Consider the following 16,497-nt stretch of genomic DNA (forward strand, 5'->3'; position numbering starts at 1 on the left):
TAGTTGCAATGATCCCTATGACAGAAGCAACTCCAGACAGAAGCAATAATGTATTAAAAAGTCTTAAGAAGTATCTGAGGAGTATAACGTGGGAAAACAGATTTACCACTGAGGATATTATAATATAGACGTTAACAATGAAGTGCTCAAAACGTTAACCTTTGTGATTATTTTTGTGTAATGTGCTGCTTTCTCAACTTGTTCAATTTAATTTTGAACGTCAGTTTATTTCGTTGTGACATTTAATAATAAAATGTGGTACTGGTACCTGTTGCTACATTTGTATCATTGTTTAGTATTTAAAATATCAATTACATTTTTCCCAGTTAGCTTGATTGAGGAAACACTTGTTTACTGTGGAGAATTTCGATACATCAATGATACTAAAGTTTTATGAGACCAGTGGATTCTCCTCTGCATTTTCCAACATCACATTTATCTGCTTTCTGTATCTGGTGACTTCCACATCCTTCTTGCAGTATCTCACTACCTTCTACTTTATCACTTCCTATAACACTACTCTGTCATCAGCAGTCTTAATTCTAATTTTACCCCTTCTGAAGTATCACTGATATAAATTAGCACCAATGGCCCTGATTTACTGCCTTGTGGTATACTTCTATCATCACTATTTCATCTTTCCATTTTGTCTTTGATGAGAGATCGTCTACCCTCATGCTCAGCTGTGACCCAACATACTACCATTTCAAGACCCAGACTTTGCAGTCTTTGTTATAGTACCATGTGATTTACCCTATCAAAAGCTTTGGAATGATTGATAGCTATATACTCACATTTCCCTGTCCTGTGTATCACTTCTGGCATATCCTGCCGAAAACCAGCTACCTGTATCTCACATTAAAAAAGCTGCTCTAAATCCATGTTAACTGCTACATTACCATCTCGTTTAATGCAAACAGATGCTTACATATGTGTCAATGATTCCTCCAAAAATTTTATGTAGAACACAGGTGAGACTAACTGGTCTGTAATTTTTGTTTCCATCCACATTTGTAGGTGTTAGCACCACTTCCTCCAGTTCATCTGGCAGCACCCTACCATTTATACAAAATTCATATAGGTATCTCAGGTGAAGATTAATACTCCAATTCATAACCTTTAGAATTCCTCCACTTAGTCTATCCACTTAAACGTTGCACCTATTGGCTTTATGGTGAGGTATGTGTGTCTTATCACACATGGTAAGGTAGCTAAGGCAGGCCACCCAAACTTATATATCCAGAAGAAGTAATTATGTAGAGAAACAGTTTTTGGCAAGTTGTAATGGACAGTGGTACAGTTTTTGTTAAGGTATAGTGGACAAGGTGGCAAATTTTCTGATGTACACAGGTAATTTTGAAACTTAACTATATACTTTTATCTGGAGCAGTGGAAAAAGCCAATGAAGAGGACTTCGGGAACATATCATCACAGAACAATGTCCCGCTGTCAGGAAACGGGGTCCCACAAACATCTGCCCTGCTGTTCGAAATGTAAGCAAACACTTAATAAAGATACAGATCATGTGTTTTCCCACACCCTTAAGCTTTTGTCTGTGCTCTGCTGTTGTAGATATCAGATAACTCATTTGTGAAGCTATTCATACTGTCAACATGTATATCAGTCAAAAAAGTGGATGTAATATTTGTTTTTCCAAATGTCACTAAACAGAGCAGTGGTGTAATTGTATCAGTGTGCCCAAAAAGTACTTTGATTGTACATAACTCTCATGATCTGTCTTTGCAAAAACATTATAAAAAGTTAAAGGCGCTCTCTCACTGTGGTGATACTGATACTCACTGTTGGTTTTTAACAGGACCATTTGAAAATATTGTACGTACTTGAAAACTACATTTTTAATGTAACATTGAAATAAACGTTTTCCTGTTCACAACTAGAACAAAAGTATGAAATAATTAGTTTCAATTCACTCCTCATGAAGGAACAGGGAAAGTAAACACTACAAAAACATTTTTCAGAACATAATGAAGCCAGAATGGGTATCCCCACATCCATTTACTGGTCATTACAATAATAAATATTGCTTCAACAATGTCTACAGTTTTTGGTAATAAAAAATCTTTATTATGAAATCATATCAACTGAAGGACATATGGAAAAAAATACATATGAAAGTAGTATGGAAATTTCTCAAACAATTCAACACATTCTGAAATCAGTTGCACGTTCTCAATGCAGAATCATAAATAAAAAAAAAATCATCTACAAATACAATCTAAAGTGATCCCATTTTTTAAAAAAAAAATTACAAACAAAACATTTTTCTATACTTTGTAGCAATGTGAATGAAATGTAAAGCACTCGTCTCTAAATTACCTAGGAATGTCATACCTAATGCACAATTTCAAAGCAATTTAATGGACAAAAGTCATGTACTTATAGGCCTGACTAAACAAACATTGAAGCTTTTGGCAAAACATAATCCATTATGATACGTAACAGTTACATATTTGAAGTACAAATATCTACAGCAGCTTTGAATTGGTATGCATTTTCTGTACCCACAAATCTAATGCCAGGCCTTATAATTAATCATGTTGACATATATTCAATAAAGATATCAATTAGCTTCCAACTAATACATTTGGAAATTTTGCAAACATTAACAGTAAAATTGCCTGGAACAATGTGTATTTTATAAAAGTTTCACTGTTAAATGTGTATTACAGTAAAATAATACTAACATTCTATCCTAGTAATTACATGGTATGGTATCCATCAATTTGATATGATCATTGAAATGTATGAGACATGGGGAAATGGTATGCCATCTACAGATAATTTTTAACATATTCTTCATCAGAATGTCTTTACAGTTCAAAATAATTTTCAGTTTACAGTTGGCAAATTAAAACAAAAACTGCAACCCAGCTCCAATTTTTTCAACACTGAAATGATGTCAGCAGTATATGTGTATCAGGGATTTTTTGCCAACAGTTTTCCACACCCAGTGTAGTTACATGGCATCAAATATCAGTAATATGGCTGTGTGTGGTCCATTTGACATAAATGTAACGAATAATTATTTATTTTTGGACTATTTTGTGACTTTTTCGATGAATAATTACTGTGTATGTAATATCCAGAAATGAAAGCGTCAAATATGAAAATACCAACAAAAAGATGATTTTCAACTGTGATTACAGTCAAGAACATATGTAAGACTGGAAAATGAAATCCCCTTTATACATGTTACAAATGTATTAACACAGCATACAATATTAAAATAGCCACTCTTCTTTTTCACTTTGAGTTCCAGAAGAGAGCAAATACTGACAAGATCTGAACTCAGAATCAACATGAAAATAGTATACAAACAGAAGGTGGAATGAAGACCTCTATACTCCTATGAAAGGAAACATTGACCACAAAAACTTTATGTTTTTGAATACCGGTACATGTACAGTGAAAATGTAATTTCCTCTTAACAGATATATTAGCTTTACTGCATCCACATTTATTCACTTTTGATCCTTTAATGTATTTATTTCTATGTATGGCACACCATCATACAGTATTCAGTCAATTGTTTTCATTACAAACTACTACAGCAATCACATTCGGCATGTTACATCCACATATTCCATAGAGACAATTGCAGGTAAAAAAATCTAGTATTTCTAATTAATCACTGTGAGACAGTTCAAGTAAACATGTCCACTGCTAACTTATGGGAGTGACCAGTATCCTGTATCTTTTCCAGAGCTTATATTCCTCAAAACTACTGTGATTGATTGCTTCACTTCAACAAAAACTCTGAATTAATGCCAGTACATAACTTTATTTACCATTTTTCTCAGAAGGGCAATAACTGTATAAGGGAATAATACTACTTCAGAAAAATATGATAGTGGTATTAAATGCACAAATGTAAAAATTGAGAAAATGTGGATGTGACATGCATAGTCAAAATAACATTAACACTACAATAGGGACAAGTATACAAAAAAAGTAGTACCATTATTCCATTTCTTTTTTAGAAATGATGTGACATTGCATTAGTTACTTATATTTATTAGTACCATTCACATATGTAATACTTTATTCAGTTTCATTAAAATAGTCATAGAGGTGATATGTTGTGAATAGGTATATTTTTCAGGAATAAATACCAAAAGCTGTAGTTTTACTCATTATAATCTGGGAAAGAAACAAATTCCATTTGTATATTTAACTAGAAACATTTTACAATATCATTATTGGGTTTTGTATGTAAGCGATTCTAAACATGAATAGTTAATTTCCATATTTATAACAACAGCTTTAAACTTCTACGAAATACCGCAAATTAGAGGGAATTATTTTCACTACTCATTCGAGAAAGACTTGCATATAATAAAATAAAATAATATCATCAAAATAATAGTTCAATTTGGCAATGAAAATGTCAACATCGAAGATATGTGCTATATAACCACCACTGCAGATAATTCACAAATCTTTTTGTCTTACATTCTGCAATTAACAATAACACTACAGTAGCTTGTGCCACATTTATTTTCTCACCATACAGAGTTTGCATGTGTTCAATTTTTCTTTCAATACATATTATTCATAAGCTTTTCCTCTGCTGTACTTAAACTTACTGCAAGTTGCAATGACAATATAAAGTCCTTTCCAATCAAACAATTATCTCTCAAAAGCTAACACATTTATTACTCTAATGGCAACAAACATACATAGAACCATACAGCATATCACTATGGAGGGCCTAACAGCGAAAGAAGTTAGACAATACCAGTTTGTGCAATTTTAGATCACTTTTAAATTATTACCAAAGCAGTTTGTAAGTCTCCCTTATTATGATGTTACTATGAATATATATGATTTTTGAATGTGCACATTTATGTACTGAATATATAAGTGACTGCAGTACTTTGGTCATTTATTTACAAAGATACATCTGTGGTTACACATTAACAAGATTAAACTTACTCTATCTGATAGTATTAATAAAGGAACCATATGTTTCCTTCATGAAGATATGTTACGTAGGATGTGTTTTGGTTTCAAAGTTCAACATTAATTCAGGTATGTAACACTACACTAAATAATTTTTTCGCGTGTGATGTATTTTGTGCAAAGCTGATTTCAGTTTAATATGGAATTTTGGAGCAATAGTGAAAAAGAATTCATCCCAAATTTCTTTGTGAGTGGACATTTAGTTCTCACTGTATTAAAACTGAATGATTGGATTGATTATCAGCCCTTGGTTAACTTACAAAATTAAAAGGAAATCACTCCTGACATGGACAACTATAAAAGTTAGCTGTCTGATATGAACGTTTATTACAGAGTCTTAAAATGATGTCATTTTTTATTCTGCCTAGCTGAACCATGGTCAGCTTCATTATCATTGTCATCATCCTGTGGGCCCAAATGTGGTTCATCATCTGTCATCACTGTCACAAGCTCACCAACTGCTTTCCCCAAATCTCCTGAAAATTCAAGAAATCATGCTGTAGAATTACATGATTATGTCACAAATTTTATAACTTTTTAAGGGTGTATCTTCAATGATAACATATCAAACAGTTAATCATTATAAAGTGTACACTGACAGTTTCTCAATCAAAACTTCCTGAATAAAGCTGATAATTATTGTTTCTTAGCTTTCACATGCCTATCAAAACCTATCTTTGAGAGCAAATAATCAACATGTAGGTGAATGTAAATCTGCTGATGGTGACTTTGATTTCGAAGCATTATAAATTACGATGCCTGTTATGCATAGAATGCATCTCTAAATTGTGGAGAGGAAATATCAAGCCATTTTAAGCTTATGGTGTAAATATTTCCTTTGATAACACAACAAATAAGTTTTCAGTTCTTCAAGCACAGAAAATTTCCCTTACGAAACAAAATGAACCCAAAGAAAGCTGATCAAGCTCTTCTTCATAGCAAAGAACTAGGAACATGACAGAAGTTTTTTTTGTAATGACTCATGCACACAGCGAAGAAGATAAGTAACAGGTGTGAATAAATCTCTTCCCCTGCTTTTTCTTTTGGAAAAAGCATCTAAAATACACATATTTTTCAAAGTGTGTAATGTGTATTTGTTAACAATGATAACAGGCATGCTCTTTAGAAATTGAAAATAATGATGTAGGCAAAGCATAAAAGTGCAGAAAGAACTGTCATTGTGCAAAACTGTTCCTCAGTACAGTATAACTGACAGTTTCAGAAAAAAAAAAAACATTTAGAATATATTAACAAGCAATTTCAAAGTCTGTTTGCATATAACACAAAATAAGACAAGTTACCAAATACTACAGCAGATGCAGCAAGTTAGTAGTGCAATAGCTGCATATTATAAAAGGCTGTACAAGGGAAAATTCCTGATTGTAGAGAGAAATTTTTATTCTGGGTGAAAATAAATATGCTGTCTTGAAATTATTTTTCATTGGCACAAGAAGAATTTATTTATAATCCCACATAAACAGAAGAGTTGTCTCATAAGTATTAAGTTTTCCTGATTAAGTTTACATTGAAGACAGTATTATTTAAAACAATTTTAGTGTAATTGGTATTATAATTAATTTAGAGTGATCCTCTTTGGTTGTATTAATTATTTATTCAAACAATGATCCCATCTCCAGATGTATGAAATTAATGCATTTGGTAACATATTACATGCAGTTGGGACAGTCAGTGCAAGACTTCCAGCAACAGCAGGCTGGTGCAAACTGTCTGCCACCAGGTAGCCGCACGGCAGGAACACATGGTGGAGGACATATAGTTGCTGGTGAACTTAAAATTCAGTTAATATTCATTCAGCACATCTAATACTGTGAGAAAGAATTTTCTTTATTGAATTTCATTACAGCTAAATGGAGAATGAAAACATACCAATGACACAAGATTTGGTACATAGGACATCCGCAACTGATAATTAATTTAGAAAGATCTGCTTCAGTTGTATTAATTATTTATTCAAATCACAATCAGTTTTGTGATTTTAAAATTCCACCTCCAGGTGTATGAAATTATTGTATTTGGTAACACACAACATGCGGTAGGACCAGCTCCAAGCACTGCATGTTGGCAGAAACTGACCACCACCAGGCAGCCACATGGTAGGAATGCCTGTGGCAGACAATTTCCGCCAACATGCAGTGATTAGAGGTCTTGCACTGACTGGCCCAATCACATATAATGTGTTAAAAAAAAAGTTCAAATGTGTGTGAAATCTTACGGGACTTAACTGCTAAGGTCATCAGTCCCTAAGCTTACACACTACTTAACCTAAATTATCCTAAGAACAACAAATACACACACCCATGCCTGAGGGAGGACTCGATCCTCTGCCGGGACCAGCCGCACAGTCCATGACTGCAGCGTCTTAGACCACTCGGCTAATCCCGCGCAGCTAATGTGTTAAAAATACACCTCAAGATGTGATTTTAAAATCCTGAAAACAGTTGTGGTTTCAATAAATAATTAAAACAAATGATGTAGATCTCTCTAAATTAATTATCATGCCTCTCAGTTGCCAATGTCCTACATACCAAATCTTGTGCCATTGGTATTGTTTCTTTTTCCATTTATCTGTAATGAAATTCATTAAACAAAATTCTTTTCGACAGTATTAGTTGCACTGAATGAATATGTTTGTATAACAATTTATTACATCAATGAGAAATATATATATAAACTATTCACATTCCCAGTTCTGGCAAACAGCTGCCATCTTCAAATGTGACAAACCTTTGGTACAAAGGTTTGTGGTGAAGTCTGCCACATCTGAACAGGGCAGTTGTTTAATGTAACCAGTAATGTGAATATTTCGTATGTATTTAAGTGATTGCCCATAATAAATGATCAAAGTCATATGCCCTATCATATCATGGTAACTGTGGAAACTGAACAAAATATACAGCACTAGGTACACTTTTGTAGTAAACTAGTAAATATTAGTGTACAGATGTTTTGTATATATTCAGATGTGTTGGTCTGGAAATGATTTTACAAATATTGGGTAGTTTACAAAGATAAGTGTATTCTATATAGTGAACAAGCAAAAATATCTTGCAAAATGTTCAGCTGCAACAATTACATGCAAGTGCATTTTCATAAGAGTCATACTTACTTCTCATAAATATTATAACGTATTAATTTTCATACTGACAGTTGTGTTGTACAGACCAAAATGAATTCAAACCTTGATGTTACAAATGGGACACGGAAAGAAAGTATTTTTAATACTATAAAGTTGTTATTGCAATTACTTTATGTATTTTGAAAACAAAGTAGTTAGAATCTAACACAAAAAAGAAGTCTTCTCTGTTAATTGATCTCATAATGCATTAATATCTCTAAGTCTCATGTTATGTGGGTCATTATTTTGTACGAATTAATTAGATTTTGTTTGTGATATTTATTCACAGTTCTTACTTAGCCAAAGTGACCACAGTGGATTCTGGTTTGTTTTACTTTGCACATTCCTTCTCATTTACACCCATATCACATGCCTCGGTAAAAAGAATATCATAATGTATTGGTAAAAGTGAACTCCCAAAACATTGTTTTGTAAATAAGTATAACAGGGTAACTACAAGTTGTCTAAAATTATTTTGCATTTATATGTAGAATTTAAAATATTTGTCTTGCATTTACAAACATGCATATTGAATATGGCTTAGATGGTTCTCACACATTTATATTATTTAATTATAGTCAGTTTTTGAGGCAACTAGAATCTCAAATATTTTCTGTGAATCTGCAAATACAGATATATAATATTCACTAACCTACATTCTCCCTGCAGCTTTGAAAACAGTAAATATATATGTCAGTAGAGGAACAGAAGATAAATCAAAAGTACATTAAGTACACATTTAATTACCACAAAAGATTCAATTACTACTTAATTAACAACAGTGTATGTTCTCGGTCTCTGTAAACAGTGTAGTATATTTAAACATGAAGTTCAAAGAAGCAACACTTTGATAACATCTCATAACTCAAGTGATCTCATAGCTTGATTGGGATTCAGTATTTGGCCTGCTCTGGTAGTAGACACAAATGTTAGATTTACTCAAGATGTTAAAAATCTTTTTTAGAAACTTAAATTTTTGCAGATGGTTGGCATTATGGAGTTTAAGGAACTAAACAATGAAGTCATTAGTCCACTGGCCACAAAACAAGCCCTAAAAGAACAGTGGTAAAACCCATCTGGTGATATTGCCACGGTGTGTAGTACTAATAGGCTCATAATGTATGGAGCAATAATGATGTCTGTGGTTACAGTAGTTGCACAACACATAAAGTGAATGTTGAGTTGTCCTGTGAGTGTGAGCTGTGAAGCAGAGGGTTGGGGGTCCCCCTCCCCCATTCAAGTTTCATCTGCAGCAGTAGACTGCCCCATCCCCATATCTTACCCCAGCCAACTCAATGCAGGGACGAAACACTGATGTAATAAACAGTACCCCATCTCTACTAGGAAAGGGAACCCGATATAAGAAAAAGGAAAGGAACTAAAATCATTGTAACAATCAGAAATACAAAGGTGATGATATCTACATCTGCATGCATATATACTCTGCAAGCCATGGCGGAAGGTGCCACATACCACTATGTCTTTTCCTTTCCTGTTTCACTGACAAATAGAATGAGAGAAACAGGAGTGTCTAAAAGTCTCCATAAGGCCCTAATTTCTTGCATCTTACCTTCATGGTTCTTATACAAAATTTTGAAATTTACATTAGTGGCAGTAGAATGGTTCTGCAAGTGGCCTCAAATGCTGATTCTGAAAATTTCTGCAATAGAGCCTCGTGAAAATAGCATCTTTCCCCTCCAAGCATTCGCATTTCAATTAACAAAGCACTTCCATAGCACTTGTGTGCTGATTGCACCTACCAGTAACAAATCTACCAGAGTGCTTCTGAACTGCTTCGAAGTCTTACTTTAATCTGACCTGGTGGCGATACCAGACACTCAAATGCTACTCAAGGATGTGTCACACAAGCATTCTATATGACATCTCCTTTATGGATGAGCTACACTTTCCCAAAATTCTCCCAATGAAATTAATCCCAGCGTTCGCCTACCAATCTGACATGCACATTCCTTTTCATATCGCTCTGCAGTGTTATGCCTAGATATTTAATTGAAGTGTCTGTGTCAAGCAGCATCCTACTAATGCTGTATTCAAACGTTACAGGACTGTTTCTCCAACTCATCTGCAATAACTTACATTTTTATACGTTCAATGCATTCATCACATCAACTAGAAATTCTGTGTCGTCTTGTATACTCCTAATCACACAACATCAACATCTTCCTGTACACCACAGCATCACCACCAAACAGCCACAACTACCCTGGGGCAATCTTCACAATACCCTTGTCTCTGATGAACACTTGCCTTTCAGAACAACACACTGGGTTCTATTACTTAATAAGTCTTTGAGTGACTTGCATACCTGGGAACCTAAACCATAAGCTTGGACCTTCATCAACAGTCTGCAATGGGGCACCTTGTGCAATGCTTTCCAGAAATCTAGGAATATGGAATCTGCCTGTTGCCCCCAATTCTTGGTCTGTAGGATATCATGTGAGTAAAGCGCAAGCCGAGCTTTGCACGAGTGATGCTTTCTAAATCTGTGCTGATTGGTGGACAAAAGCTTGTCTGTCTCCAAAAACTTTATTATTTTCAAACTCTGAAAGTATTCAAGCATTCTGCAGCAAACTGATGTTAAGGATATTGTTCTGTAATTATGTGGGTCCTTTCTTTTACCTTCCTTGTATACAGGAGTCACCTGCGCTTTTTTCCAGTCACTCGGGATTTTGCACTGGGCGAGAGATATACAATAAACGCAAGCTAAGTAAGGGGCCAATGCCACAAAGTACACCCTGTAAAACAGAACTGGGATTTCATCTGTACCTGGAGACTTATTCCTTTTCAACTCCTTAAGTTGCTTCTCTACACTGTGGATACCTACTTCTATGTACTCTATGCGGGATTGTGTGTAACAGTCAAATGACATTATGTTTGTACAATCCTCCTGTGTGAATAATTTCTTAAACATGAAATTTAAAACTTGAGCTATTCTTTTGCTGTCTTCTATTCCCACCCCAGATTGGCTGACGAGTGACTGGATAGAAGCCTTTGAGCTGCTTAGTGATTGTATCTAAGACCACAATTTTCTTGGGTTCTCGGCAAGATCTTTTGTCGAGATATGACAGTGGAAATTGTTGTAAGCTTCGTGGATTGATCTTAAATTTCTAGTAACTTTTGCCTGCCAGCATTTGCACATTCTTTTTTGAACAGAGTGTGCAACAAATTCTGTTTCCTCAGAATTTTCTGAATCTGCTTATTCAACCACAAAGTGTCCCTTCCATCCTTAATCCACATACATGACTCGCATGTCTCCACAGTGCAATTTACAAGCAGTAAATTTACAGTCAGCTCACCAGAAAGCCCTGAGGGAGGCCACTTGCAATGGTGGCTGAAATGTCAGACAATTTTATATATTGACAATGTGGTCAACAGCCCAGAAAAATTTTATTGGTGATATACAATCAATTTAAACTTTTCCCATAATTTCTCTACATCCATCACATTGTAGCCGAATGGTGTCTATTGTCCAAGTGGGATGCTAACAGCTACTTATTTCACAAGCTGTGACGTGGTAGTGAATAAAACAGTGTCCCAAATATAGAATAAATTTCCTTTACTCTATGTGGTCACTTTTTTTTTATGTTATCAGATTACCGGTTTTGATCTATAATGACCATAGAACAGATCTGAAGATGGTCATTATAGATCAAAACAGACAAAAAAAAAACTTGTAACCACAGACGTAAAGTAAAGAAAATTTAAGGTACTTATTTGCTTTTTCTAGCATAAGTCCTCTCTCAGCCTTCTCAATGGGGTTATTAACTTTAGTAGCCATCATCACTATGATGACATCATATCACTAATCCCTGTCTCTATACTGACTCTGTCAATGGGTCAGAAGTGTTTGTAGCTAAAAGGTCTAAAACATTTTCCCTCGTGTGTGGGTTGTCTAACTAGCTGTTTATGGCAGTTTTCGGAAAACGTGTTCAAATGTGTGTCACAGGACTGTATGTCTGTACCACCTGCAGTGAATCTACAGATGTTTCAGTCTATATTTGGTGGATATCAATTCCCTCCAACGAATTAAACACGATAAAGGAAAAAGACTATGTTGGCAGGCAGAACAGATGCAGAGGATACATCAGAGCACAGCATACTGTGGTAGGTAAACCTCCCGCAGTGGTCCCACACCTGATCTGATAAATTCAAAGTATTAAAGTCAGGAATAACACCCACTCTCATGGAGAAAGTGCAAAACCTATTTCAGGTGTTCTTTCATCATTGGCCAATATCAAGGACAACAAATCCGTGACCTTGCAGTTGTTGAAGTGCTCTAAGAGAGCACTCCACTGGCATGTAGGCCACTGTCAGCAGCATACCGTAGGTACACTGGCGTGAGAGAGTGGGCAATGTGGAGGGAGAAGAGATAGTATCATTATGCAGGATGAAATTCTAATTCAGATGAGGGTGTCAAACACAGAGCCACAATAAAATCATGGATTCCCATCAAGATGAATCGAAGGAGGAACACTGAGCTGCAGTTGTCTCTTAGATGACACAGAGTTTGATGCAGAGAGGGGTAGCCCACCATTCTTTATTCCAACTGTGATAGCGCACCTGTTATGGATGCATCCATATGTTTGGACTCAGCATCCCCATTGCCAGAATCAGTCATGAGGTTACTTCCCTGACTAGGCCATTAACCAATTCATTTTAGGTGATCCCCTATGACTCGGAGTCTAAAGGAAAACAACTGAGTGGCCATTATGGCTGTGGACAAGTACAAGATCATGAACTGTGGACACTATAATGTGGTGAGGTCAACACTGACTAATAACCTGTGTACTGCTCATCAAGTTATTGCACATCAGAAACTACTGTTTGTGGTATTTCTCCTTACAAAATGGAGAGTGTTGGCAATTGTAACCAATTCTGTTATGAAGACTGAAGGCCTCTGGGCATTAGTATACTTGAGAATGTATCCTGTCCTTCCATGTTTTTGTGTGTGTGTGTGTGTGTGTGTGTGTGTGTGGATGCTGTCATGCAGTCAAGTGGTTGGAGAGAAAGATCTGTACAGAGGAATTCCAGCACAGAATTTAAAATTGTAGGCCTGTCCTAGATCAAGGATCAGGGACTTGGAGCACCTGGGAAGGTAGAAGAAAGAGACATAGTTGAGTAGTAGCTAGTAACACCAAAGCCACAAGGGTAGGGTCTCAGACTCTGCCAGAAGTTTGCCTATTGGGCTCATTTGGAAAGACCCAGTGGTGAGCTCTACCCCACATTGGTTGACAGGGTCACACAATCAAAATGCTGATGGTGCTGTTGAACCATATATCTGGCATCCATAGTTCAATCACGCACAAAACAGAGACCTATAAAAGCGTAATATAGTGGCGTGAGCTGCATCTGAAAAGATGTGCCCCAGAAATCTGAGTGTATTCAGTTTCGCATGAAACTTAATTTTAGCTGTCAGATGTGAAGCATCCACATCAGTTTGTTATTAAACTGGATGTCCATAATGCAGGACTGAACAAATATTTTCAGATTTTGGGTTCCAAGGAAAAGTTCCATGTCCAAATGGATGCATTTCCTGGTAAAAGTGTATTTCCTGCAGAAATGAAAGCCATAGTTGTGGGCCTTCACATGGCTCCTTGGAGTTGACAATAAGGGCCATGGACTGAGAGCTGTTCCAAATATAAAAGTCATTTACTTAGAGGGCAGTAGTAACTGACAGTCCCACAGAGTCCACCAGTCCTTTAATAAATAGTAGGAAAAAGGTAACACTGAAGACAGAGCTCTGGGGCACACCATTCTCTTGCAACAGGGGGAAGCTGAGGTATATTCCGACTCTAACCATGACTGATCAGTGAGACAAGAAGTTGTAGACAAATGTCAGTAAAGAACCAAAAAGTCCTCAGCGAAGGAGAGTAGTCAGATACAACTGCACCAGGTAGTATTACAGGCTTTACATAAGTTGAAGAAAACATCAATGGTGATGTTTGGTAAAAGTAAGTAGTATTCCCGTTTCTAATCTGACCAGGTGGTCAGCTGAGGACCACCCCTCCCAGAAATCAGAACAAGTGGATAAAAGGCCCAGTAACTTGAGAACCCAGCACAACTGAAGAGCCACCATCCTCTGGAGTAACTTATATAGCACACAAGAAAGGTTGACTGGTTGGTAGCCATCAATGGAAGTTGACTCCCTTCCTGGCTGAAGGATCTGGATAATGATACTACTCCACCACTCTGAGGGGAATTCACCTCTGATCCAGATACATTTCCAACTCTGAGAAGGTATTTTTTATGATCTGCATTCAGGGCCTGAAGCTGTGTCATGGGATGAGTAATGGGCACTATGCAACTGTCATTCCATTAATGATTCATTACATGACTCCGAACAGTATACACTAGAGTGAAGGATCGGAACGTGGTGCTTACATGCCCGAAAAGCAGGAGGGGAAGAGGCCATCGCAAAATGTTCCAAGAGGACATATCCGGTTAAGCAATATTTCCCTGTCCGGTGGCAGGTAAATATCGCAACTAGCGATATCAGTGTTTGTTCGAATCCCACAGCCACCATCTCAAATGATGTTTGTAGGGTAACCCATTCACAAAAGACATTTGTGCAAATGACTACACAGACTTCTCAAAATGCTCTCTTGGGGTTGGCACGGCTCCTACAGTAAATATAGTAGGAACTGAGCTTAAGATAGTGATTATTGGGAAAACAAGCTCCTTGCAGGACAATATAGATTGCAGAATAGAATAGCAGTTGTCGTAGTTCTGGGGGTGGCAGTAGCACCCATTACAATGTCACAGTGATAGTTGTGCCTGCAGCAGTGTGCACACTATGGAGCACACATTATGGAACTGTACCCTCTTATGAAGATGCAGCAGGTAACAGTCATCAGGCATTAAGGATGTTGTACTGTAGAACAAGTCAGTCTAGAGCATGTTTGATGAAACTGCAGCGACAGTATCGAGGAAAACCGAGAAGGACTCGACAATGCATTCAACCACATGTCAGCATGCTGCCATTCCCACAACTCAACATTTTATATAAGTGGAGAAAAGGTAACTGACATTGTTGATCACAGACAGAAACAGTCTCCAGTTCAAGACTATTCATTGAAATTAAAGCATGTGACTTCAGAAATACGAATTCTAAGAATTTACAGTGAATTGTGGAACTGACTGCCACAGTGGAAACACTGCTGACATGTTGCCCTATCTCCAATGGATCCAGCAGATGATGGCTGTTGACAGGTAGTTTGAGGGCAGATCCAGAAACACAGATGATGTGACTTACCGAACGAAAGTGCTGGCAGGTCGATAGACACACAAACAAACACAAACATACACATGAAATTCAAGCTTTCGCAACAAACTGTTGCCTCATCAGGAAAGAGGGAAGGAGAGGGAAAGACGAAAGGATGTGGGTTTTAAGGGAGAGGGTGAGGAATCATTCCAATCCCGGGAGCAGAAAGACTTACCTTAGGGGGAAAGAAGGGGTATACACTCTCTCTCACACACACACACACACACACACACACACACACACACACACACACACACACACACACACACACACACATATCCATCCGCACATACACAGACACAAGCAGACATTTGTAAAGGCAAAGAGTTTGGGCAGAGATGTCAGTCGAGGCAGAAGTACAGAGGCAAAGATGTTGTTGAAAGACAGGTGAGGTATGAGCGGCGGCAAATTGAAATTAGCGGAGATTGAGGCCTGGCGGGTAACGAGAAGAGAGGATATACTGAAGGGCAAGTTCCCATCTCCGGAGTTCTGACAGGTTGGTGTTAGTGGGAAGTATCCAGATAACCCGGACGGTGTAACACTGTGCCAAGATGTGCTGGCCGTGCACCAAGGCATGTTTAGCCACAGTGTGATCCTCATTACCAACAAACACTGTCTGCCTGTGTCCATTCATGCGAATGGACAGTTTGTTGCTAGAAAGCTTCACAGTGTAGGCAGGTCAGTTGGTAAATCACGTGGGTGCTTTCACACGTGGCTCTGCCTTTGATCGTGTACACCTTCCGGGTTACAGGACTGGAGTAAGTGGTGGTGGGAGGGTGCATGGGAGAGGTTTTACACCGGGGGCGGTTACAAGGGTAGGAGCCAGAGGGTAGGGAAGGTGGTTTGGGGATTTCATAGGGATGAACCAAGAGGTTACGAAGGTTAGGTGGACGGCGGAAAGACACTCTTGGTGGAGTGGGGAGGATTTCATGAAGGATGGATCTCATTTCAGGGCAGGATTTGAGGAAGTCGTATCCCTGCTGGAGAGCCACATTCAGAGTCTGATCCAGTCCCGGAAAGTATCCTGTCACAAGTGGGGCACTTTTGGGGTTCTTCTGTGGGAGGTTCTGGGTTTGAGGAGATGAGGAAGTGGCTC

General features: G+C 37.3%; 1 protein-coding gene across 1 annotated transcript in view; it reads right to left on the minus strand.

The window, feature by feature from the left end:
- Positions 1–2,062: 2,062 nt before the first annotated feature.
- LOC124721679 (dystrophin-like) overlaps positions 2,063–16,497 on the minus strand; it is a 286,684-nt gene continuing 272,249 nt past the window's right edge. The window contains exon 20 of the mRNA XM_047246753.1: positions 2,063–5,459. Within this exon, the coding sequence (XP_047102709.1) occupies positions 5,332–5,459 (128 nt within the window). The 3' untranslated portion in view covers positions 2,063–5,331. The remainder of the gene's footprint in view (positions 5,460–16,497) is intronic.

Source organism: Schistocerca piceifrons, chromosome X, assembly GCF_021461385.2.
Source record: "Schistocerca piceifrons isolate TAMUIC-IGC-003096 chromosome X, iqSchPice1.1, whole genome shotgun sequence".
NCBI lineage: Eukaryota > Metazoa > Arthropoda > Insecta > Orthoptera > Acrididae > Schistocerca > Schistocerca piceifrons.